This window comes from Felis catus, chromosome B4 (assembly GCF_018350175.1).
Source record: "Felis catus isolate Fca126 chromosome B4, F.catus_Fca126_mat1.0, whole genome shotgun sequence".
NCBI classification, from domain to species: Eukaryota; Metazoa; Chordata; class Mammalia; order Carnivora; family Felidae; genus Felis; species Felis catus.
The window spans coordinates 28195725-28221428 of record NC_058374.1 but is presented as its reverse complement, the minus strand read 5'-3'; the positions used below and the strand labels follow the sequence as shown (position 1 = coordinate 28221428).

The following is a 25704-nucleotide window of genomic DNA, read 5'->3' as shown; positions in this document are numbered from 1 at the left end:
TCCATATCGAATAACAAGTGCCAATCGTTTCTCTCTCTGCTTTCATTGAATTGCTTGAAGTTTCTTCACAGCTGTGGTAAGTATTACATCTGTCACATTGCATATTTATCTGTTTGCTGTGTTTCTCCTAGGGGAGAAAGATTCACTAGGGGCAGATGAGCTTCTTGAGAGAAGACTGTTATATCATCAGCACCCAGAATAGTGTGTGGGAAAGAGCAGGTCTCGATAAATATTTGTGGGATGGATGAACTGTTGAATGATCATCCCCATAACAACCCCTGGAGGTGTTCTTTTATTTTTATTTTTTAAAGTTTACTTCTTTATTTGGAGAGAGAGAGAGAGAGAGAGAGAGAGAGAGAGCGTGCAAAAGGAAGGGAGGGGCAGAGAGAGGGAGAGAGAGAAAATCCCAAGGAGGCGCCCCACCATCAGCATCTCAGAGCCCGATGTGGGGCTTGAACTCACAAATCACGAGATCATGACCTGAGTCAAAATCAAGAGTGGGATGCTTAACTGACTAAGCCACCCAGGTGCCCCAGCCCTTGAAAGTATTCTTATACTTATTTTATAGATGAATAAAGGAAAGTACAAAAAAAAAAAGTATTATTAACTGCCCCAGATCACAAGCTGGTATATAAAAGGCTGGGGCTTGAACTCAAGTGCTGTGAGATCCCTGAGCCTACATAGCTCCTCCAGAGCTATAGGCTTCAGTATTCTGGAAAATGAATGAAAAATGAAAGAGGAACCCCTCCCTGGCTCGAATGAGAAACGATTCAGTTGGGGCGCAGGTGTTCACGCGTTCTGGGGCTGAGCAAGGAAGGCACCAGGGCGTCCTGGCCATACCCACCACCCTGACTGGATGTTGGTCTCTCAGCCGTGCCTGTCCCACCTTCAGCAGAAGGCCTGGCAACTACCTGTAAATCCTGCAAAACCCAATTATCCTCTTCCTCTGTTTTGTTTTTTGTTTTCTCCCCATGCACAGCACGGAATCAAAGGAGCCTGGCAGTGAAGAGTAATTTGGCTCAGAGAGCACTCACTGCTGAGGACGGGGTGGGGGGGGGTGCGGAAATGCAGGGGCCCAGACTTGGCCGAGGTGCGTGAAGCCTGGTCGCCGTCCCCCACCAGAACCTCCTAGAGCAGAAAATGTGTGGAAGCATCAACCATTTGGAAACAGGAAAACTCATGGGAGGGATACCCTGAGAGCAGGTGATACTGGACGTGAAGTGGGAAGAATCAGACATACCCTGAGGCCCAAGGGAATGCTTCAGCTTGACTGGGTCCCCGGCTGCCCCTCCTCCTCTAGCACGCACAAAATATGAAAATGTGACATGACACCTAATTCACACAACCTAATTCCCACTTGCACAGGCACTTCTGAAGCTCAACATCACAACAGCTAAATATCAACTCGATAGTCAACATTCACGTGTCAGCCCTGACACGGGTACAATGCCGGCACCAAGGAAGAGAATTTAAGCGTGCGCACCTGACTTCATTGCATGCTGAGTAGTCACTAGGGAATCTGAAATGTAAAATCAACCTGTATAAACTACCTTGCAAGTCGACACCACAATCATCCAAGATGGATCCCTTTCTGATGATATTATAAACGATCGACGTTAACATTTCTTCTCTGGTTTTAAAAAAAAATAATTTCATCAAATTCTTATATGACTTTTTTGAGTTAACAAAAATGAAATAGTCAAGGAATATGATTTTACATATTAAAAAATCTAAAACTATAGTGAAGAACACAGACTATTGGTTGGTTGGCAGGACCTGGTGATGGTGGGAAGGGTTGACCAAGAGGGAATTTTTGGGCTGATTGAACGATTCTGTATCTTGATTGTAGTGATAGTTATGCAAATTTATATATCTGTCGAAATTCATAGAAGTTGACTAACAACAGTGAATTTTACTGTACATAGATTATACCTCAAAAAATATATTTTAAAGACTTAAGACTTCTAAAAAACATAATTCAGTTTAGCATTATAATCGATCTAGACAGCAGTCACAATTAAGGGATTTATTTACTTTGACACAGATGTTTGGTGCAGTTCATGGAATTTTTAAATGCAAGTATCTTTTTTTTCATTCTTTAAAAGCAAAAATATGTGTAAATGAATAAATACCAAATGAAAATGTGGGCCAGTCATTTCCACAAAACCTATCTTAGGTCTTTTTTCTTTCTTTCCTTCAAATTTTCTCCCCAAAGCCCAGCGAGGCTGAAAAACCTAGTAAAGAGCAGAAAACAACCCAGAGTGGTCACTCTTAAGTGCTGACATTGGTAGAGAAGGCAAATTCTTCCTTTCGAATTAAATGCATGGCTCCCCGAAATGGTGGGTCAAAGTTATAAAACTGATTTGGTTGATTCACAGGCACTCCAAAACGATGGAACATAATGGGACTTTTTGGATTCAGTTTTCCACCACCACAGGGTACAGCCTGATTGTAATACTGACAGGTGGCTAAGGGATGTCCAAAATCAGGAGAAAAAGTCTATCATTTTGTAAAAGTACAAAATTTATTTCTACAGCCAAAGGGCCACTGTTTTGGAGAAGTAGTAGAATACCAGGTCAGTTTAAAAACAAAAAAAGAGATCACATCTGAATAGTGGCAATGATGCCTTAAGTTCATTTTCTTTCTTTAAACATTAAATCGATGCTGTTATTTAATGAGTGTTCCTTAATGCTATGCTTCACTATTTTTAGTAAGTAAAACTTGGTTAAAAAAAAAAATCAACCAAGTAAGGTTTTTTTTTTAATTTTTTAAGTTTATTTTGGGGGGGGGGGGGAGAGAGAGAGAGAGAGAGAGAGAGAGAGAGAGAGAGAGAGAGCGCACGCGCAGGAACACAAGTCAGGGAGGAACAGAGAGAAGGAGATGGAGAATCCCTAGCAGGCTCTAAATGTTAGCAAAGAGCCTGATTCAGGGCTTGAACTCACAACCGTGGGATCGTGATCTGAGCCAAAATCAAGAGTCAGATGCTTAACCCACTGAGTCACTTAGGCACAACGAGAAGGGTTGGTTTTGTACAACATGAGTTGAGTGTATGACACCATCAGGCTATGGCAGCTAAATTAGGTCCTTGCAAACAGAGTCAACAATCAATGTAAATCTTTTCTATTTCAACTGGGGTAATCATTACACGTTTCCACAAACTCACCCACCTGAGTTGGTGCATTTTAAATGGAAAATGTATGCATTTTGATGTGAATTATTCCTCAATTAACAAATATGTCACTATTGGATTATAAAGTGAGGATTTCATGGGTAACAAAAAGGTAGAAATACAGTCTTCTTGGGGCAGAAACAGGATAAATATGTGAGAGTTCTTTCAGGTTCTCTCTGAACTAACCTCAGTACCGAATGCCTAAATGCTGAGGCCTCAGGCAAGCGAGGGCAATGACAGAAGGTGTGTGCAGACGGAAAGAACTATCCATAAAGGCACTGGAGTCTGAGGAAGGTGCTGGAAGCGGCCTTCCAAAGTGGCTCCAGCTTCCAGTTCCCAGCTGGATTTGTATTTCCTTGGCTCCCACTTAGATTCCTACCCACCACTGCTAGTACAAAGTGATCCAGTGACTTCGCTGCCTTAGCTGTGAGGCTAACCTGGAATCAGCCATTTAGGACTGGAGATGGAGTTCAGAAGGCCCCAGAAGTATCCCTCCACGTTGTTCCCCCACATCACGATTCCCACTCGTAGTTTAATAGTATTTACGAGCACACTGACTCAAGATCATCTGCAAGAACTCTGACCTCAGATCAAGTGGAAAGAGGTATAAACAGGTGCTCCTCAAAGCATGTTCTTCTGGTTGGTGTCGCTGGCCTGTGATTAGATAAGAGGCCTGCACCGGAGTGGACAAGGACAACATCACGAAGCCTGCTGTTTACGTCAGCTGACGTTTTGTTCATAGCATGTACTTTCTTGACGAAGGACAGGGCCCACGGTTTACATGTAGGCACAAGTCCCTCACGGGCTGTGGGCTGATAAACAGTTTGCGATTTTGAGCTATTTCAAGTATCGCTACTACTGTTGGGTGACGCTTCAAGAAAGTACAGAAAACAACAGAACGTTCATGCAAAAATGATTTATGGATCCACTTGCTATGTGCCAGATGCCAGGCAGTAGCGGAGATGGAGAGACATGAAAATGAGTCACAGAAGGGAAGTAACCTTTGCATAAGGCCTGTGCTAAAGTAATGTTATTAGTGGATCATCCTTACCAATCTGATGGAGTGGCATAATACCAAATTCATGCTGCCATGTTCGGGGGATTCTGGCAGAATTGGTAAATCTGGGCATGTCAGCCTTGTCTGCATGGGGCTCTAAGACAAGAGGTGCAGGTGAAACTATATTTGTGAGACTCCTCATTTGGTTTGTGACCTCTCCCTCCTCTTCTCCCTTTTGGCAGAATCATCACCATTGAGAAGCCAGGCTGATAACATGAGGGCTCCGTGTGCCAAGCCAAGCTTCGGTCTTATAAGTACACTGGGAAAATGACAATCTGATAATGAGAACAGACTGGTTTGAGAGTCTAAGCACCAGAGAATGTGTAAGAGACTCCAAAAATGATTCTAGTTTCTATTACGACAGGGAGAAGTTTATAAAAACCTGGAAAGGTCAAGAAAGCAGGGCAAACAGGAGAGTAGACTTTTCTAGATATGTTCTCACTTGTCAACAGCTCAATTAGAATGAGATACCCAGATGTAATCTGACCACTGCACAACACAGAGGGACCAGGATTATTTGGGCTACTTTCATCACTGCACCCCAAGATTGGACCAGCCAATTTGGCAGTCACATAAAGAATTTTCTGTCAACTAAAACTCCTAGGTCTTTTTCCCATGAACTACTATTAAATCAGGTTTCCCAATCCTGAACTTGTACACTGATTTCTTCCCCCTCTAAGTAGAGGGCTTGATTAAATTTCATCTTGTTAGTTTCCAACCCTACTGCAGGTACACGTGCTCTCTTCTCTCCCGTCTCCCTTCCTGCTCCATCCTTCCTTCCACTCTTTTCCTTACCCTTACCGTCACCGGACTTGTTTACAATCCCTCCTCCAGAAATAGGATCAGCCTATCATTGATATCTTCCAGATTATCTCATGAAATGCCAAGTTAATGCCAAGGGCCACGTTAATGACAAAGCTCAACTTAGAAGCCCAGACTTCATTATCTCATGCCTGGGTAACTGCAATCACCACGTCAGTGGTCTCCCTAACTGGAATCAATTCTCCTTCAGACCAACCCTCCACATTCCTCCCGAACGATCTTTCTAAAACACACAATCGATCATCCTTGCTTTCAAACGCTTCACTTTCCGTTGTCCACAAAGTGAAGGCCAAATGCCTTGTCGTGTCATCTGAGGTGCCCCATGACTGCTCCCCATGTGGCACTTGGCCTCATCCTACCCCCTCCTTCTAAGTCTTCATTCGTGCCTTTGTGCTGGGAGTAGCCTCCCCTCCATGGCTAGCAGACTCACCACATCTTTAAGGACTTAGTTCAACTTGACCACATCTCCACAGAAGGAAAATTGGTATACAATCAATATTTTCCCATGGCACCCAACCTTGATCTCTAGAACCTTATTTACCCCATCATGTAATTATTTCTGAAACTTTTTTAAAAAAATAATATAGCCAATTAGGAGCACAGTGCCCGGCACACAGGAGATCCAATATAATTTTCTTCGATGATTAGCTAAACTACCTCAGAGCTGAAATTAATCCATAAACCAATGCTGACGAGGTATGCACAGATACGTGGATGCCTACTGAGTTTGAACTCTACTAAACTACAAGTTTTCATTTTGTTTATAAGGGCAAAGTTCTTAAGTACCTTATGTAAATGCACATAAACTGTTTCTCTAATACCCCCGGTCTTCTTTCCTAAAAACCTCTAACCTTCGAAGGGCGAAACCAGCACACTTGCTTTTCCACGGTGTTACCTGATAGAACTGACATAAACGACGAGAGCAGACACAACGGAAAGAGCTTGACAGATGCAGGGAACTTGAGTGGCCGAATAAACGGGTGATGGATACTGGCCTCAGCTTTGTCAAAGTAGCCACGTGGTCCTAACCCCATCACTTAAATTCTTTAATCTTTCATTTTTTTTTCGTGTAGAAAAGAGATTTTTAAATAATCTCCAGGATTACTTTTGCTTCTAAGAATTTACAAGTCTTTAACGTCGGGTATCTATTCTTGTGGGGTCTTGGGGTGAGCCAACATCCCCATAGCGCAGAGGTCACTCCCATGGGAGAGGGCCGTAGGGTCACTGGGGACAAGAGAGCAGGGAGATGGTGACCTTGGGTGTAACAGAACTTTCTTATGATGCGGCAACTCACCCTAAACGGTCATAGAGGTCGTGAGTTGCTCGTGGTTTGTATCCCTAAGTATATAATGAGAGAGAGGCTTTAACTCCCTGTAACTGCTAAGAGTCAACAGGCTAAAAAGTGCTTCCTGCTGCCAAAGTGAAGTCAAAATCCAGCACAGTAGAATTAGTTTCACCCTGTGGGTGTCCAGCTCTAATTACATAACAGCTTCTAATTATACAACAGTATTCAGCTTAAGAAGAATGGTTATTAACTTAGGCATCTCATTAAAATGAACAGTTTACTTGCTTCGAGTTGCTTGTTTGGGAAAAATGCTAATGATTGCTTTGTGTCTGTGTGCTGCCATATAAGTGCGTGAGGGCGCGTGTGTACAGGCGCAGTTTTGCATTTAAAATCTGGCAGACATTTGAATTTAGGACACACCAGCTAGCATCTTGTGTGACATATTCATATTTAATTCAGTGAACATAAGGTGATACTTGCCAGTGAGAACAGAAGAAAAAGAAAAAACAGAATAGGAGTGAGTTGACCATATTTTAAGAGCCAAACGCTAATAGAGCAGGGTGAAGAGATGTTTGGGGGTACAAGGGCTGAAAGGTGAAAATAGTTCTATCCCGCTATGTGACCTGTTAGAGTACCCAGAGGTCTCTTCTTTAGAGACCTAGGTCTTAGAGATCTATGTTTTCCCGGGACATCTGCCCTGACCTGGAGCCTGTGTTAGGGACACTCGTGCCCTGGAGGGACAGGGGCTGAGGAACCAATGCTGATGGCCAGCGGCAGCTTTTCCCCTCTATACCACTCTCTTGTAGACATTTCTTGTCTTTTTTTCTTTAATGTTTATTTATTTTGAAAGAGTAAGAAAAAGCTCACGCAGGGGAGGGGCAGAGAGAGAGGGAGAGAATCCCAAGCAAGCTCCATGTTGCCAGCACAGAGCCTGATGTGGGGCTTGATCTCACGAACGGTGAGATCATGACCTGAGCTGAATCCAAGAGTCAGAAGTTTAACGGACTGGGCCACCCAGGCTCCCCCTCTTGTAGATCTGTCAGGTCAGGTTAACGGACAAATAAGAAGGAAAACAATGAGCTTGAGGCTCTGAAGACCATTTTTAGACTGAACCTCTCCCTGGGAGATGAGCACATACAATCAGAAATAAATTACAACAGCATAGCCTAAATCTCTTTCCTTCTCAGTTGGCTGAGTCTGCCTGTCACCATGTCTCTGAAAAGGCACACTGCGGAGGGTGCCCTGGTCTAGCTTCCTGAGCCAAGCCACAGGTCTGGTGTCATCAGAGCCCTGTCCAAAGGACCATCAGCCAATGGCAGCCCTCCCCAGGTCAAATTTCAGTGATGCCTCTGCATACCATGTTCATTTGCTAATGATACAATTTGCTTAGTGGGAGAAGGACTGGCCAGCATAGAAGTGGAGTCATGAAAACAAATAAAAAAGGGTTTTCTAGAGCGGATCACCACTGGGAAATTCAGTATAATTTTCTTCTTTGCCCAACACCCAGGTCACTGACAACAGGGAGTCACAGTGGACGCTCAGGCAAAGAGCAGGTGTGGGCCCTGGGAATTAACTTTCTCCCCTCACAGACGTAACGAATACGGTACGTTTTCTTTCTTTTTTAATTACGTAAGAGGTACAAAAAGTAGCAAATTCAGCAAGAATTCTGCATTCAGGATCTCTATTAGTAGCAGGAGCTCAGAGTTTTAAAACTGAATAATCCACACGCCCCAGGTCCCTTTGAATTTTATTAACATTCATAATAGCTGAATTAACAAAGAATGGTTCATATCAGCAAAACTACCTCTCTAGAAAACACAATGCTGAAATTCTAAATATAAGGGTCTTGTCGGGATTGGGGGATGGGGATTAAGAGCTGTCTTATGCTCCGGGCGCGTGGGTAGCTCAGTCAGGTAAGCGTCTGCCTTTGGCTCAGGTTACGATCCCACTGTTGGTGAGTTTGAGCCCCGTGTTGGGTTCTGTGCTGACAGCTCAGAGCCTGGAGCCTGCTTTGGATTCTGTGTGTGTGTGTGTGTGTGTGTGTGTGTGTGTGTGTGTGTCTGCCCCTCTCCCACTCATGCTCTTTCTCTCAAAAATAAATAAATGTTAAAAAAATTTAAAAAGAGGTGTCTTATGCTCTATTCTGTTAATATACATATTGTCCATCTGTTTCAGAATGAAGTATGTACCTGAACTCCCGGGCAGTTAACGGGATTTCTGAGCTAAAGACTTTGTGACAAATGTACATATTTTCTTCATCATATAAATGCTCAAATGAACATTAAATAATTCTAATCAGTTAAAATTTACTGCTCAGCTAAATATTGCCCTTAAGACTGTTATTGAGCTTAGAATGCTCTTAATGGTACAAGAACTAATGATTGTTCTATGTGTATATGTGTTAGCGTATATGGGTACCTATGAAAGCCATGCATGTGATGTCTGGCTCACAGTTGAATTTTTAGCAAGTCCCTGATGGTATATTCATGAGTGATGTATTCCATATTTAAGTAATGAAGAAAAACCAGCCTCTTCTAGTGACCACAAAATAAAACGATGCAATGGGAAGGAGTTAATTCAGAAATTAACAGCCCAAATACTTGGCAGAGCTGGGTGATGACAGCATATAGTACAGCAGTGAGAAAAATATTCCATCTCAGTGCTAGAACACATCCACAAATACATGTGGTATAAAATAACTTCATTATCTACAGACAGTTTTTTTGATCACTCCTTAATCTCCTTAAACTTTTCTGTTGCATATTTCCATATCAGATGACATTTCATTTATGGTTAAGTCACCAAGATTTCTTTGGTTATTGTCCTAATTCACAAAGTGTTTTTTATCTTTCTTCCTCCCAAATGGAAATCAGACGACAATGGCTCTCTGACACCCGAATTTCCTGGCTCTAGAAAAAGAGCATCTAAGCAGAATATTAATCCATTTAAATCCATCTTTACAAGATGAATTACTGCACTCATTACAAAATAAATCCTTTTTTAACATACAGTGTTATATCAGTTTCAAGTATATAATATAGTGACTCATCAATTACAAACATTGCTCAGCGCTCATCATGATATGTGCACTCTTTAATCCTCATCACCTGTTTCACCCAACCCCTCACTCCCCTCCCCAACCATCTGTTTGTTCTCTACAGTGAAGAGTCTGTTTCTTGGTTTCTCTCTCTTTTTTCCTTTGCTCATTTGTTTTGTTTCTTAAATTCCACATGAGTCAAATCATATGGTGTTTGTTTTTCTCTGACTTATTTCACTTGGCATTATACTCTCCAGCTCTATTCATGCTGTTGCAAATGTAAGATTTCATTCTTTCTTACGGTTGAATGGTATTCCACTATATATGTATCACATTTTCTTTACCCATTCATCTGTCTGTGGACACTTGGGCTGCTTTCATAATCTGGCTATTGTAAATAATGCTGCTATAAACATAAGGGTGCATGTATCCCTTTGAGTTAGTGTTTTCACCTTTTTGGGTTAAATACCCAATAGTGCAATTACTGGACCATAACTTTTTGAGGAACCTCCAAACTGTTTATTTTATCATATGTCTTAATTTACTTTTTAATTTCATACTTGTCACACAGTATGTTCCACCCTTTTTAATGCAAATATATCTCAGTATTTTCCTAATATATATGAAATGATTTGTGTTTCTCTGCCTATAAATCATAGAATCGTACACCTTGAATGGCTGCAAAAAATAAAGCATGTGCCTTTTTTTAATTAAAAAAAATACATAAATAAAGCAGTACCTTTTTTTTTAATTAAAAAACACATAAATAAAGCGCGTGCCTCCTCAAGAATTCCTTTACAATTTAATTCTTTTAATCCTCTCTTTGTGAAAGTCCAGTGTTGAGAGACTGAGCTAGGCTTATGGAAACTTACAAGTAATGGCTCTCCAAATAACTGAGAAAGAAACACCTCTTAAGATTTTACATCATAGGGGTGCCTGGGTGGCTCAGTCCATTAAGCATCCGACTTTAGCTCAGGTCATGATCTCACAGTTCACGAGTTCCAGCCCCGCATCTGGCTGTGCTGATAGCTCTGAGCCTGGTGACTGCTTCCGATTCTGTGTCTCACTCTCTCTCTGTCCCCCTTCCTCGCTCGCACTCTCTCTCTCTCTCTCTCAAAAATAAATAAACACTTAAAAATTTTTAAAAAATATTTCACGTTATGAACATTTTTTAATATTAAGATTTTAACTCACTCAAAACTATTAAGTATCCTATCTTTTTACCTGGAGCACTTAACCAAGTTTTTGTTATTATTGCAGCTGATTCAAGAACTCACGGAGGATTTATTATATGTGATGTAGATGACTAACCCGGATGCCGTGTTAACAACTTCAAGTTTTCATAATACGGCAATCAACAATTAGGCTCCTACCTTTTTAAAACTCATGTAATTGTAAATCTCTAATTTCCTTTTTAAGTTAGACTGTTAGGTTTCTTTGTCCTGCTCATGAAGCACATGAAGAGTTTGCTTTGATAGAGACTAAGGCAAGAACACTTTTTCTACTATGAAATGCAGGCTTCCCAAACAACAGACTTTCATTTCAAAGTAAGAGACGACAGGTCACAGTCCCCAAACTTCAAAAAGTCCAAAGGCCGAACAAAGGCCCTCAGAACCTCGTATCTGGATTTAGGTATTTAACTCTCTAAGAAGCTAACATCTCTAAATATTTGGGTGTGGATGATCAAGTGAGGAGGAACAAGTCTGGCTCCATAAACTCCCATGAGTAAAACAAACTGTTTTAGATGTACGATTGCCACTAAAGAGGACCACATTCACTCCTCTGTCCCAGTGTGAAATAAATAGGAGTATTTCCCGATACATTTTCTTTCTTCTTTTCCAGAATAAAGTTGCTTGATCCTCACAAGTCCTCAATTCACCTGGGAAGCTAATGCTTATTTGGACTGAAAAACACATTCAGGAGTCGACCCAGACAATTACCCCAAACTTTAAAGTAGGATGTTTAAGTAAATTGCATTTTAAATATGGTCATCACATGTATTGAATTTAAATATCTAAATTGCATTTAAATTTAAACATCTAAATTTATTTTAAAATTTGAAAATTTAAATATTTAAATTTAGAGATTTAAATTTTATTTAAACATTTAAACCTCTCATTTTACATTCTATTTAAATATTTAAATCTCAAATTTTAAATTTAATTTAGACTCCAAAATTTAAATTTAATCTAAATTTAGAAATTTTATCTAAATTTAGAAATTTAAATTACATCTAAATTTAGAAATTTAAATTACATTTATAAATAGAAATTTAAATTACATTTACATTTATAAATAGAAATTTAAATTACATTTACATTTAGAAACACATTTTCTTCTGGCATTTGAGTTTCTGGTCTTATACCTTTTCTGATTTTCCCAAATGGGAGCTACTCTCTTTGTACACGTTACAAATTACACCTAACGCCTGGTCTTTGAAATGAGGTGCTTTTCCACAGAGCTTCCTTCTTAGCTCGCAGATGTAATTGCATAGCTATACGTCCCAGTTATATTCAGTATATATTGCAGTCACACTTCATACCCTAAACTGAGGCCCGTCCACTGCGTTAGTGGTGGTCCTTATACTTTGTGATCTTAAATGACAGCAACACAATCACCAAGGAGTCTTGGGTATAATTATAGAAAAACGAAGAAACAGACGATTATTAAAGGCATGTAGGAAACAGTAAAAAGAAGGGTCCTGAAGCGAGGCTCCCATGAAAGGGTCCCCAAGACACCTGTTGAGCTGATCATTTTTAAAAAGAAGTTGAAGCTTCCTGCTTTGACAGAACCTGTTCTGATACTGTGGAAACAAAAACTCTTAGGTCACCTTATTCCTGCCACCAGTTGAACCCTCCACAGAATGCCAAGAATACCCAGACCCTGACAAAGGGGGGTGCAAAGCAAAGATGTTAAGGCTGCTGAGCGTGCGCTGATCGCTTACCTGGCTCGCGCCTCCGTAGGGAGTGGAGGGTCACCGGCAGAGTGGCTCGGGGAGGCGGGTGGCACGGCGTGCATTTGCTTTGGGGACCTTGGCACGTCACTGAAGGCGGTGCAGTCTCGCCCGGAGAACTGGAAGGATGAGGAACCGTCAACCGTGGGGGCCAGGTCTCGGGCCTGCGCGGGGGCGCTGGGCTCCTGCCCCCGTCTTTGGTTTTCCACGTTGAGCAGCACCTCGGTGTCGGAAAGACCGTCACTCCCGTGGAGGGCATAGTCCTTGGACTCGGCCACGCAGGGCCTGGAGTACAGGGAGCTCGAATCTTTGCCCGGCTCGGCCTGCCTGTCGCCTTTCCCTCCCCTTCTGTCGGCAGCATCAGCGTCCTTGCGGGACTTGGTGTATCGAGACAGCGGTTCCGAGTCGGCTTCGGAATCCAGCGCTAGCCCGTACTTCTCGGCCAGCTGCCGCCTCCTCTCCGCTTTGTACCGGGCGATTCTCTCCGCTTTGGACTCAAGAGCCGGGGCGTCCATGAGAGCCGAACCACAGGAGGCGTCAGCATGGACGCCCGGCGTTTCTGGGTAGAGTTTGGAGCGGGTCTGCTTTTCCACCGAGGAGTCCGAAGTGTCTTCCTCTTCATTGGACCGGCCTGCAAGGGGACCACACGGGGAACACGGACAGAGTTCAAGTACAGGCGCGCACCGGCTGCACGCTGTTCAGTACACAGCACACGCCTGAGCGCCCGCGCGGCGCAGGGCCCGCGTCTCACACAGGTGTATCTAGCCACGGTGACGACCCGGGCTGCCGAACAGGTGCGGGGTCTGCAGGGAAACACCTGAAGGCCAGAGCCTCCTGGCGGGGTAAGCCGCCTTCCGCCCGGCCGCACCAAGGCTCAGCCCCTCGCTCCAGCCTGCTGCCTCTTACTTATTTACCTTTCTGTTTTTGAGTTTAGCATTTTATGGGTGAGGCCAGAACCCTCTAGAAAAGATACTTGATCTGCTGTAACTTAACATATGACATTGTGGTTTCATAGGATCTGATAGTAACCAGAACAATAGTGGGCAATATTAATATGTACCAGGTTCTTGGGGGGGGGGGGGGAGTACGTGTGTGTGTGTGTGTGTGTAACACTAGTGTATTTTTCCAACTGTTGCACACATACAGAAGATGTCTAGCATGTTAACATGAAAACATACGAAGGTAAAACCCTAAATCACCAATAATCACTAACATGTAATTATGATAAATTGATAATTTGCCAAATATTTCTATGTATTCCTTCTTGTCTTTTAGAAAATTGACTTCTTCTTTCCTTCTATATAAAATAATTTATGTTTTATATACCATTAATGTTTGGTCTGAAACATTTTCCTGTATTTGGAAATCTTATTTTGGAGACATCATTCTTTAAGGCTTCGTAATATTCCGTCTAATAGGCATTCCATAACTAAGATAACCCTTCTCATATTCCTGGGCATTTACGTTGTTTCTAAGTTTTAATCAGTATGATTTTCTGACTACTATCACAACAGACAAGATTCATAAACGTATACCTGCATTATCAAAAAAGTATATCATTTTAAGATACTTGCTAGACTGTCAAATTAATTTTATAAAGTATGCATCAATTTGCACTTGAATCTGCCATATATGTTCTCTTATAAACATTGAGTGTTAATTACAAAATATCATTTGATTACTAGAAAAAGAGAATATGTGCATTTTCCAATTATTTATTAGCCATTTGTTTTTTCTCCTCTGGAATATCTGATCAAGCTTACTGCTCTATATTTTACTGATTCCTACTGTCCTTTTTTATTGGTTTGTGTGCACTTTTTTGGACCATGAACCTTAATCTTATTCATGAATATTTCAAACTTGTTTAAGTTTTTAGATTTTCTTTGGAGTACAGATGTGAATTGTTATGTAGTCAAGTCAATTGGCCTGGTCATGTGTGATTTCCGCAGCTATTTCTGTGTTTTGAAAGTCCTTTTTCATCCAGTTTGAATTAAATATTCACCTATGTTTTCCAATTACTTTCTTAAAATTAATCATATGACTAATTGGCACTTATTTTTGTGTTTTATAGAAGTGAGAAGAGGGCTATGTCCCCTCTCCCACTGCACAATAACCTATTTTCCCAGTACCATTTTATTAAGGAAGTCTTCCATTTCTCACAAATATGTGAAGCTTAAATTATCATGGTAATACATAGATTCACATTTTATATACACTAGCGTTCATTTCTGGCCATAAATTTTGGTACTCTGTCTAGTCTTGATTCTTCATGGAATTTTAAAAAATCGTAGTTGTCTAGTTTTCTGGCCATAGAAGCTCAGGAACTCTAGACAAGTGAAATGATCACATCATGAAGTGAGAGCAACAGCCCCTCTGAGGAAGAAACTAAGAAACAAGGGCTATAAGCAGCAGCAGGGGCACAGAGCTACAGAGCCAGGGATGGGGTGGGACGAACAGCCCCAGGTGGGTCATCCTCTTCCAAGGCCACGTTGAATATCCGATGTTCAAACATTGACAGTGATCAAAAAAAAAAAAAAAAAAAAAAAAGGTAGGTTATGCTTGAAATACTGCTTAACAGGAAATAAGTATGCAATTACATGTATTATAATAATTTAAATAGAATTACATGTATTACATGTATTACATTTAAATAGAATTTAAAATTTACATGTATTACAATACATGTATTAAAATTACATGTATTACAATAATTTAAATAGAATTTTTGTTGCATAAACACACACTAAGAGCCCTACCCACTCAAGGTCCAGGTTTACTTCTTTTTTTTTAAAGATTTTTTTTTAACGTTTGTTTATTTTTGAGACAGAGAGAGACAGAGCATGAATGGAGGAGGGTCAGAGAGAGGGAGACACAGAATCTGAAACAGGCTCCAGGCTCTGAGCTGTCAGCACAGAGCCCGACGCGGGGCTGGAACTCACGGACCGCGAGATCATGACCTGAGCCGAAGTCGGCCGCTTAACCGACTGAGCCACCCAGGCGCCCCGGTCCAGGTTTACTTCTAATGCTACCTGCCACGAGCAGCCGGGCCCTGTGCTGGGGACCTGGGGATTCTGTAAAAATGTGTCTCATTCAGTCCTCCAACAAACTCTTACTGAGGATCTCTGGCAACAGGTCTGGTGCCAGGGCACTGAGGACACCAAGAGGGAAACACAGTTCCTGCCCTTTACGGGTCCCAGGCAAGGGGGGAAATGACATCATCAATTACCCAACAGTGTGCCAAGGGGAATCATTTCTTACTGCTGCGACACCAGAGGACCACATCTATGAGGCAGGACAGAGCTGACATATGTGGCTGAAGCTTTTTACAAGCGCGTGTATTTAATCAGCACATCTACGCAATTCGTCTTTGCAGAGTATCTCACTTTCGAATAGCACTGGATAAAAAAGGCTCTGTGGAACATCTCGGGCAGCCTGCTTGATCACAGGCCACCAGGCGGGCACGCTCACCGGTGTGGGGGCTGGCCGGGTCTGTGGCTCGCATGTATCTGGGCGTGTCTTCCTCCAGCAGGCGATGGGTCACTAACCCCGTGCAGCTCTGCAAGAGGATGGGCTGGGTGTCCGTTTCAATTCCTTCTAGGCGCCTGGCGATTCTTTCTTTTCTGTGCAAGACAACAAAAAGGGCCTAGTGAGCCATGGAAATCAATTCTAAGGGAAAAGGGAATACTGTTTCACCAAGCTTTTCGACTTTCTAATTAGGTACAAGAAATATCTTACCTTTTCATTTCTAAAAGTTCTTTCCTCTTTGGTTCAAAGATTTTTCTTAATTCTGCAACTAAAATAAAACAAAGAAGAATGAAGATAGTCCAGTACTCAGTGGTCATGCATTCATTTCACTCCTTCGCGAAACCTACGTTTATTGAACTAATGTTTCTGTTCTTGGCTTCTATGTAGCGGTGATATGCAAAATTGACACAGTTCCTGTCCTTCTGGTGGTTGTCTTCTAGTGCCGAAGAGCAGACACCAAATGGGATGCACCTACATGCACTTCACAGGCTGCGCTAAGGCGTAAAACCATGAGTAAGGAATGGATTAATAGGAACAAGTTCTGTTCCATCCAGGAGAGTCTGAGGAAGCCTGAACATTAAGATCTCTTCAGCAAGCAGAATCTATCTGTTGTTAACTGTTAGTGGGTTCAATACTAATGGCATTTCATTATGGAAAACTTCGAAAGTCTGCAAAAGTAGAGACAAGGACAAGAACCTCGACATGCCCATCAGCAAGCTCCAACCACGTGTCTCACACTATTTGGTCCCATCACACAACCTGGAGAGCTCTGTGACTACTGGATTGTGTTCCCAGTGGTACCTAATGCAGCCGACAGCCATTTACTGTAGTTTAGGTTAAGCCGGTTCCTAAGCTTCCCCTCACCGGCTTTCGCTGGAAGGAAACGCTAACAATGGTTTTCCTGCTATAATTTGGGTAGATGATGGATAAGGTAATTACCCCAATTCTCTTGGAGACACTGGATGAGCAGACAAATGTTTTGCTGAGGTGAGGAGGGTCCCGTGTGATACTGACTATAAGGATATCACCGAGATGCCAAATCATTGTTTCTTTGGAGAAATGGACACATTTGGTGGAGAATAAAGGTCTCTCTTCTTGCTTCCTCCTCAATCCCATGAATTCACAAAGGCTCATCTGAGTGGTTCCTACTGAGGACCCAGGAACACCACAGAGTCGCTGATAGCCCTGGCGGCCCATAGAATTTTGAAAGACTGGGTCAAAGAAGAAACTCAAAGGAGGCACACTGGACTGCTTAAGTATTTTCTAATTTTTTCTTTTCCTTTTTTTTTTTTTTTTAAAGTAAATGCTATGCCCAGCGTGGGGTTTGAACTCACCACCCTGAGATCAAGAGTCGCCTGAGCCAGCCAGGTGCCCCTGAATATTGGAATTTAACTTTCAGCTACTTCAATTTCCATTTTATTTTTTTAAAGTGGTCATTTTTAGTAATGAGTCAAAAACCACACACACACACACACACACACACACACACACCCCCACACCCCTTTTATATTGCCGTTTGTCTCCAGAGACACAAGCCTAGTTTTATTTATTTATTTTTACATGATAACCACCTTAAAATTTTAGATTGACTTTTGTTGAGATAGTTGGCTTCATAAAAGTCTCTCCCTCAGGTGGTTTTCCCAGGAAACAGAGTGGCTGGAGTCAGGGGTATACTTTCTCTGCATAGTTAATTATGTTCTTATTTGGAAGACAAGGGTATAATGATAATGGTGCATCCCGCCATGCAGCCTTTTGAGAAAGCTTGACTAATAACAGCTTCCCACTTAACCAATTAGCTCCAGTGAGATTATGGTGAGGAAACTTTAACGACCGGTAGTGCAGATTTTGAAACTGTTTTCAAGGATGATATAAGCCAAACAGTATCAATTAATTATTTAAGCCCCAAGAAGAGAAAGGGGTCATGTTTTTTCATATGATTGCTCAAGAAGCTATTGAAACCAAATTCCAAGTGCTCTGAAAAGTAGGTTTCAAACTCAATGCATCACACTCGTAATTGAGAAACAGGGTATAATAGGGTCTTGCACAGCCTAACGCCATTTAACTTTCCTCCACGCGAAGCATTTCAGCTAGGTATGCTATAGTCTAAATGTTTATGTGCCCCCCCGCCCCCGCCACCAAATTCATATGTTGAAATCTTAATCCTCACACTGATAGTATTAGGAGGTGGGACCTTTGGGAGATGATTGTTTGCCTTCACGAGTAGGATTAGTGCCCTTCTAAAAGAGGTCCCACAGAACTTCCTCACCGCTTCCCATGTGAGACCCAAAGAGCAGCTGGCGGTCTGCAAGTCACGAGGGGGGTCTCACCAGAACCCAGCCACACCGGATCCCTGATCTAGGGATTCCAGCCTTCAGAACTATGAGCAATACATTTCTGCTCTCTTAGAGGCCACCCCGTCTATGGTATTTTGTTATACCAGCCCAAATGGACCAAGACAAGGATACAAATATCAATTTAACATACAGAGTGTCCTATAACTTCTATTGGAAAAAGTTATGATCTACTTTGTAATCCCAATTTGAGACTGTGAAAATCACTTTTATTGCATTAAATTTTTAGTTTTTAAATTTTTCTATAGAAATTAATGTAACTAAAGACATTTTTAAAGAAAGATCCTCTTCCCCCCAAAAAAGATCCCAGCAGTACAGAGAGAAAGATAACTAACAAATTGCTTCCTGTCATTTTTTTATTTCACATATTCTAGAAGGAACTGGACTATGCCAATGCCCCACCCCCAACAGAACTATACTCTTCCTACTGCCATTCCCTACCCGTCTCAATATTCTATAAAGACTATGAGAAGGGATCAGGCTGATGGTCACAATAGTCATTCATCACGGAAACTGAACCCTAAGAAGTCTGGGGCAGTGGGAGAAAGGAGGATGGTAAACCAAGTTCATGGTGATCTCTGTCCTTTTCTGGACAAAACAGGCCAGGCAACCCACTAATGAACACTGTCATTTGTATGTCTTAGGATAGCATACAGCAGACATTCAGGTGCACCTCATCAGGTTGACCGATTCACCGATTGGCTCTAAAACAGAGCACAGATCACCATGGGGGTGCGAACGGCCTTTTGAGTGAAAATTTTCCTCATTGTGAGCCTTGTACTGCAGGGTGTTAAGTGTCCGTGGCTTCCCTAACAAACGCCTAATCATCACCAGTTGCTGTGACACAAAAATGCTCCTATTTGTTTCTAAAGTCCCCCCTTGCGCCCCGGGGAAGTTACTGTCCTTGGACGGTAGCCCGTCCCCTGGATGCCCAGGTTCTAGGTTATCCCACTAACAGACACCACTAGCTAGCTCCTCTCTCCAATCACATATAGATTCAAACTCAAACCACATCTAGATTCAAAGTCAAAACTGTTTCTGGGGCGCCTGGGTGGCTCAGTCAGTTAAGCATCCGACTACAGCTCAGGTCATGATCTCACGGTCCATGAGTTCGAGCCCCGCGTCGGGCTCTGTGCTGACAGCTCAGAGCCTGGAGCCCGTTTCGGATTCTGTGTCTCCCTCTCTCTCTGCCCCTCCCCTGTTCATGCTCTCTGTCTCTCTCTGTCTCAAAAATAAATAAACATTAAAAAAAACAACTGTTTCAAGCTTATAACCTACAGTCCTCTTTGATTATTTACCGAGGACTGAAATGAAGTCATAAATCAAACCATACTTTATATGTACCAGCAAGTTAGGGGCATTGGCTGGTTCGGTCAGTAAAGCATCTGACTCCTGATGTCAGGGTGGTGAGTTCAGGCCCCATGTCGGGTGTAGAGATTACTTTAAAAATAATTAAGCAAATGTATCAGCAAGCTTATTCATTCTTAGTGGAAATCCATAGTGAATCTTTTAGAAAAAAAATCCCTTACACAAACAAATTACTACTCAGTCTATTCTTTCTAACAAATGTATTTTTCAGTTACCAAGATTTGCTTCCTTTCTATAGATGTGAAATTACAGGGGAAAGAAATGATGTGGAAGACAAAAGAACAGAGAAGCTTCCTTTCCCAAGACTATAATTTACAAGTAAAATTAGTAAAACAAACATGCAGTATAATTACCCTAGTATATCTAGCCCATGGGAAAACACTTCAGTTGTATAAAAGAGAATGAGGTTTTATTTGAATTGCTGATGTGTGCGTACTTTTTCTGACCCTTTCCAGGAAAACCAAAACCAAAACCAAAAAACAAACCTCTTTTGGGCTCTTGCAGTGTTCTTTAGGCCCTCCACTTGAACTTTTGGTCAGGTTTATTATAAAACATCGGACAAAAGCTAATACTAAGAAATCATGGAAGGCACCCCAGCTATGGAAATCTATGTTGCCTCTGTGTTGTTTCATGCATAAAGACCGCCACATAAATCACTATCACAGGCATCTTCTGATTGATAATCTTGAATACAGTTTATTATTGCTTATGATCTACCAAAAGCTTTCTTTCCTTTACAATTTTTATATAATTTTAGACTTACAGAAAAATCAAGACATGCTTCACAACATGTTAACACCTCAATACATTTGGTTTACGTTTATCCTTTTCCATACAGGTATTTACGTGTGTGATGTGTATATATGCATGCATGCAAGTACACATATTTACATGTCAACTTTTCTGAACCATTTAAGAATAAGTTGCAGCATGATGTCCCTTTATCTGATTTGAAAGGACACATGCGGCCCAATGTTTATAGCAGCACTATCAATAATTGCTAAATTGTGGAAAGGGCCCAAATGTCCATCAACTGACAAATGGATAAAGAAAACGTGGTGTGTGTGTGTGTGTGTGTGTGTGTGTGTGTGTGTGTGTGTGTGAGAGAGAGAGAGAGAGAGAGAGAGAGAGAGAGAGAGACATGATGGAATATAATTCGGCAATCAAAAAGAATGAAATCTTTCCATTTGCAACAACATGGATGGAACTAGAGTGTACTATGCTAAGAGAAATCAGTCAGAGAAAGACAAGTATCATATGATTTCACTCATGTGGAATTTAAGAAGCACAACACATAAACATAGGGGAAGGGAAGGAGAAATAAGATAAAAAGAGACAGGGAGGCAAACCATAAGAGACTCTTACGACAGAGAACAAACTGAGGGCTGCTGGAGGGGAGGTGGGGGGGGATGGGCTAAATGGGTGATGAGCATTAAGGAGGGCAGTTGTTGGGGGAAGCACTGGATGTTATATGTAAGTGATGAATCACTAAATTCTCTCCTGAAACCATTATTATACTGTATGTTAACCAACTTGGATATAAATAAACAAACAAATAAATAGCAAAAAAATAAAAAAGGAAAACAAAAGAGAATAAGTTGGCAGCATGATATCCCTTTCCCTCTAAACTCTTCAACGTATATTTCCTAAAAAATAGGAAATAAGAATGTTTTTAAAAATTGGATTAAGCAGCCATAATTCAGTTGATTATATGCTGTGGCAGAATATGCACAATTCAGAAATGGTTCAGGTAACAGTAATACTAGTCATCATCTAATACACAATACACAACAGGCACTGTTGATCTAACTTCTGTTGTGATAAATGTTCTACTTTGCCTTCAAATACATTAATTAAAACTTTAACATACACTAAATTATCCCTCATTATACCTGCTATTTTAGTCTTCTGCCCTTGTCTGAGTAATTCTGAATGGTACTTCTGTGGCAATATGGATTCTGTGAGTCTATTTCTTTGGTTCTTTTTGATGGGAATGGGAGGGTCATTTTCCAAGTAAGGTAATTTAAGGGGAATTGACATCAGAGCTATAATACTTTTTTTTTAAAGGTTTGTTTGTTTGTTTGTTTGTTTGTTTTTGAGAGAGAGAGTGAGCTAGCGTAAGTTGGGGAGGGGCAGAGAGAGAGGGAGAGAGAGACTCCCAAGCAGCATGGATCCTGATGCAGGGCTTGATCCCGCAAACTGTGAGATCATGACCTGAGCCAAAATCAAGAGTTAATGCTTAACCGACTGAGCCACCCAGGCGCCCCAAGAGCTATAATAATTTATATTTTATTTAACTGCCTAATATGCTTTATAATAATATGTAATGCCAATACTCAGGATGATTTGGTCTGCTGGGTAGTTTTCTTGAGGAATACAGTTTCTTTAATTAGCCCTGAGAAGCAGGCTTTCTGGTAAAGTTATCGTTGAGTCCAGTCGTCTAAACCCAAGTACAGTAGAATCTTCCGAAGAAATATAAGTGGCAGGGGACTGCCAAGAGCTCTCCCAGCCCGCATTTGACAGGCTAAGAGCACAGGCCAGACCCAGAATGTCCTGAATACTGATCTGACTTCCCAGAGGAGTAAAGCACTTCAACTTTTACACTTGGAAGGCAGCCACTAATATAAAGACAAGCAGCTTAGAAAATAAGTCATTACAAAACTAGAGGAATAAGGGAGAGGGGCGATGGCTCCGAAGTGTGGGACTTCTTTTTGGCTAATGACAACTTTCCAAAACTGACGGCGGCCCTGGATGCACAACTCTGTGGATATGCTGAAAGCCACTGAGCTGAGTGCTGTAAATGGATGAACTGCATGCTATACGAATTATAGCTCACTAAAGCTATTAAAGAAGTAATGTATTTGGTTCATTTCACAATTCCTAAGTGGAAAATCTATTTCCATATTATAAACTTTGCATAGGTAAAGGTTTTTAGTCATCGGATAACCTGTGTGTGATACACAGTTAAAGGAAGCCCCTTAGAGAAAAGCCAATGATCATTTTAATGCTCATTTGCACAAAAGCAAGAATTCCTCACTAAATGAATGGAAAGAAACTGCTGGAAATGTGTAAACAGACATAAAGCTCTATGCCATGAAAACAGTTGGAACCAATTCCTATTTTTACCATTTTATTGCCAGGAGCTGCCATTAAGAGATGTGTTAACATGGATGAGTGAGATTACTGGTAATACATGGGTCTTTCCAAACGTGCCTGCCCGAATTCATAAAGTGCACAACGTGAGACAAGACGATTGGGGAATTTACATGGAATTCAGGGGAGGAGGGCCTCTGACACTTTTACAGCACATTTTGAAGATCTTGTGAATTTGGAAACATAAATCTGATTAATGCATGGCATTATCTTCGTTTTGTGAAGAGTTACATTTTTATAACCAATTATGATACGTTTTCTGGTGAAACTGGTTAATCAACTCATGTGTTTTTAAATTTTGGCACATATGGAGTTATAAGCTGTTGAGCCTGAAGGGACCTCGCATCTCATCTATTGCTTCTAATTTTTCTGATCCCAATATTGCATGTACTACCGTTCATCAAGGAAAGGACCTGGGCTAGGCCAGGAGGACAAGTAAAGCAGTTTTTACTACAGAATTTTGTCTAATCAGTCCAATCTTCGAAGCTACTGCTAAAATCAAATTTAGCAGTACTTTGTTTGGCTCATCTTCATAGATTTTTAAGTCTGACTCAGATTAGCTTGAGTTTCTTTCTCTTTTACAGAGTCCAAAAAATCAGAAGGAACTTTCCATTTCACGCCATCCAGGCAGGAACCCACAGCATGTGTCCTTCCCATGGAAGCACATGACCTTCCTTGAACAGCTACTGGGAGCAGAAGAGATGATAATACAGGCCATTTCTTTTTCTTTCTTTTTTTTTTTTAAGTTTTTTAATGTTTATTTATTTTTGAGGGAGACAGAGACAGAATGCGAGTGGGTTAGGGGCAGAGAGAGAGGGAGACACAGAATCTGAAGCAGGCTCCAGCCTCTGAACTGTCAGCACAGAGCCCGACGCGGGGCTCGAACTCACAGACTATGAGATCATGACCTGAGCCGAAGTCGGACGCTCAACCGACTGAGCCACCCAGGCGCCCCAATACAGGCCATTTCATTTCTAGGTCCCATGAACTATCAGAATTGTCTCTCTCGTATGAAATCTCACCTACTTCCCTGTAATTCAGTACATTATTCTTGTTTTTGGCCTCTGGGGCAACGTGGAGTAAGCCTGTCTTCCTCTCGACAGTTTTGTAAGTACTTGGAAATTACAAAACGTCCCTGTTTGAAGTTTCTCCACAAGGCCAAATCCCTGGGGACCTGCAAATATCCGACCTCATCAGACTTTGTCTAGCCGTATCATCCATTCAATTCCTCAGGATATACGCCCATTTAGCAGTGGGCCTTTTAAACTAGATTTAGTTTCTATTAAAAGAATATTGTTTCTGGTCTAATTTCTTTTAGGTTTGATCTTATGTTTGTTTTTGTTTTTGTTTTCTTTCAGAGGACCAAAAAAAAAAAAATCGGATATCGGATCTTCCACTAAATCTGTTTCTTCCATAGTAAGGTTTACCCAGCTCATTTGGGATGGAGACAGTTTGTGAGCCGGTACCACGCTGTGCCAGTGTTACAGTCGGGGGAAACAAAGATCTGGTAACATTTATGTCATTTCTCGGGCGAAACAAGGGGTGGTTGGCTGGTGACAGCTGCACATATTTTAGTGCACATGCATCTCTACCAATGAAAATACGAATTCACCGAACTGGCGAGTACCTACTTGGAGAAGGAAGCGTGTGTGGAACAGTCTGCACTGGTAGGCCAGTGTGCTGCCCAGCAGGGAGCTCTAACATACTCAGTGGAAATGCAGCAACACTGGCAGACGCCCAGAGGTGGAGGAAATGGAGCGAGTGGATGGAAAAGAAAAGGGCTTACGAGCAAAACCCACCGTCCCTGGAGAAGGTGACAGGTAGGAGAGATGAAGAAGGTTGAGTCTGTGCCGGCTCCCTCTCTCACCCTCCCCACCCCCCAGCCTCCAGGGAAAACCCAAGAATGCCTAAAAGTAAGAGAAGGGACATGTAGAGAGGTGTAGATTCCACACGCAGGAAGAGAGCTACCTTAGTTGAGGCTAATTGTTGAAATAGACAGAAAGGGACACGTACAAGAGTATACACCGGAGATCAGTGAAGCAGTCCCCCTCCAAGGAAATCAGGCAACACAAGACCTACAGGCTCAGGACACCGGTCAACCATTTACAGAAAGTCTCACCTTTGGGAAGTGCAGTTAAAAGCTTAGCATTGATTCCTCCTTTGTAGTTAGTGCGCTGTTCTTTATCTTCAAGCAAGAATTCTTTCTGAAAGCTAGAAATTAAATTATTCCATTAGTCATGTTTAAAGTCAATTTGAATCAAGATACACGATATTAAGTAAAAAAAAATGCTAAACGAAAATGAGCTGTTATACATAGTGAAATAGGTGGATGTAGACGACACATAAAAAGTTTTATTTTGGGGAGTTAAATGGGAGCTGTTTTCATTTATTTATAGTCATTTATAGTTATAGCTATGTATAGGACCTTTTTCGTGCAACTGAAGAATTACGTCAGCAGGGGCAGGTGACGTAGTGTCAGGAGGGCAAAAACATGGCTGAGCTGCCAGCCAGACGCCTTGGTTGGGACTGATAACCTCTTCTAGAGCCACTCACCAACAGCTGTGTAAGTTTGGATTAGTCACTCACCCTCTCTGTGTTCTAATCTCCTCCTCAGAAAATCAGCAACTCGTCTAGGTTATGTGCATGCTTTCCTCCAGTGTTGAAATTATATAACAAATGCCTTCAAAGTACCAAGAAATCAAAGCATGGTGGACAGGTCTGCGAGGCTCATGAAAAGAGCCTTGGAATAAAGGAGGAAATGAAAGCGAAGAAGAACTGAGCACTTACTATGTACTCTTCTTCTATAACTAGGCATACTCCAAGCATAATCTTAATTATTTTCGCAAGACCCTGTGAGGCCTGAACTACTCAGTGCTGTGCTAATAAATGTTTAAAAACTTGCTCCTTAGTCTTGCTCTCCCACCCCCTTCCCCTAAGCATATGCTTTGCAGTCTTTGCTGATAGTATAAATACCCCCACTAAGG

At 41.6% G+C, this 25704-nt stretch overlaps 1 protein-coding gene across 27 annotated transcripts in view; it reads right to left on the bottom strand.

Moving 5' to 3' along the window:
* SVIL (supervillin) overlaps nucleotides 1-25704 on the bottom strand; it is a 234045-nt gene that overhangs the window by 71334 nt on the left and 137007 nt on the right. For all 27 annotated transcript variants that reach the window (XM_045061074.1, XM_045061078.1, XM_045061072.1 and 24 more), the window contains 4 exons: nucleotides 24840-24931; nucleotides 16059-16116; nucleotides 15792-15943; nucleotides 12315-12954 (listed from right to left, as the gene is read on the bottom strand). In XM_045061074.1, the coding sequence (XP_044917009.1) occupies nucleotides 12315-12954; nucleotides 15792-15943; nucleotides 16059-16066 (800 nt within the window). In that variant the 5' untranslated portion in view covers nucleotides 16067-16116; nucleotides 24840-24931. The remainder of the gene's footprint in view (nucleotides 1-12314; nucleotides 12955-15791; nucleotides 15944-16058; nucleotides 16117-24839; nucleotides 24932-25704) is intronic.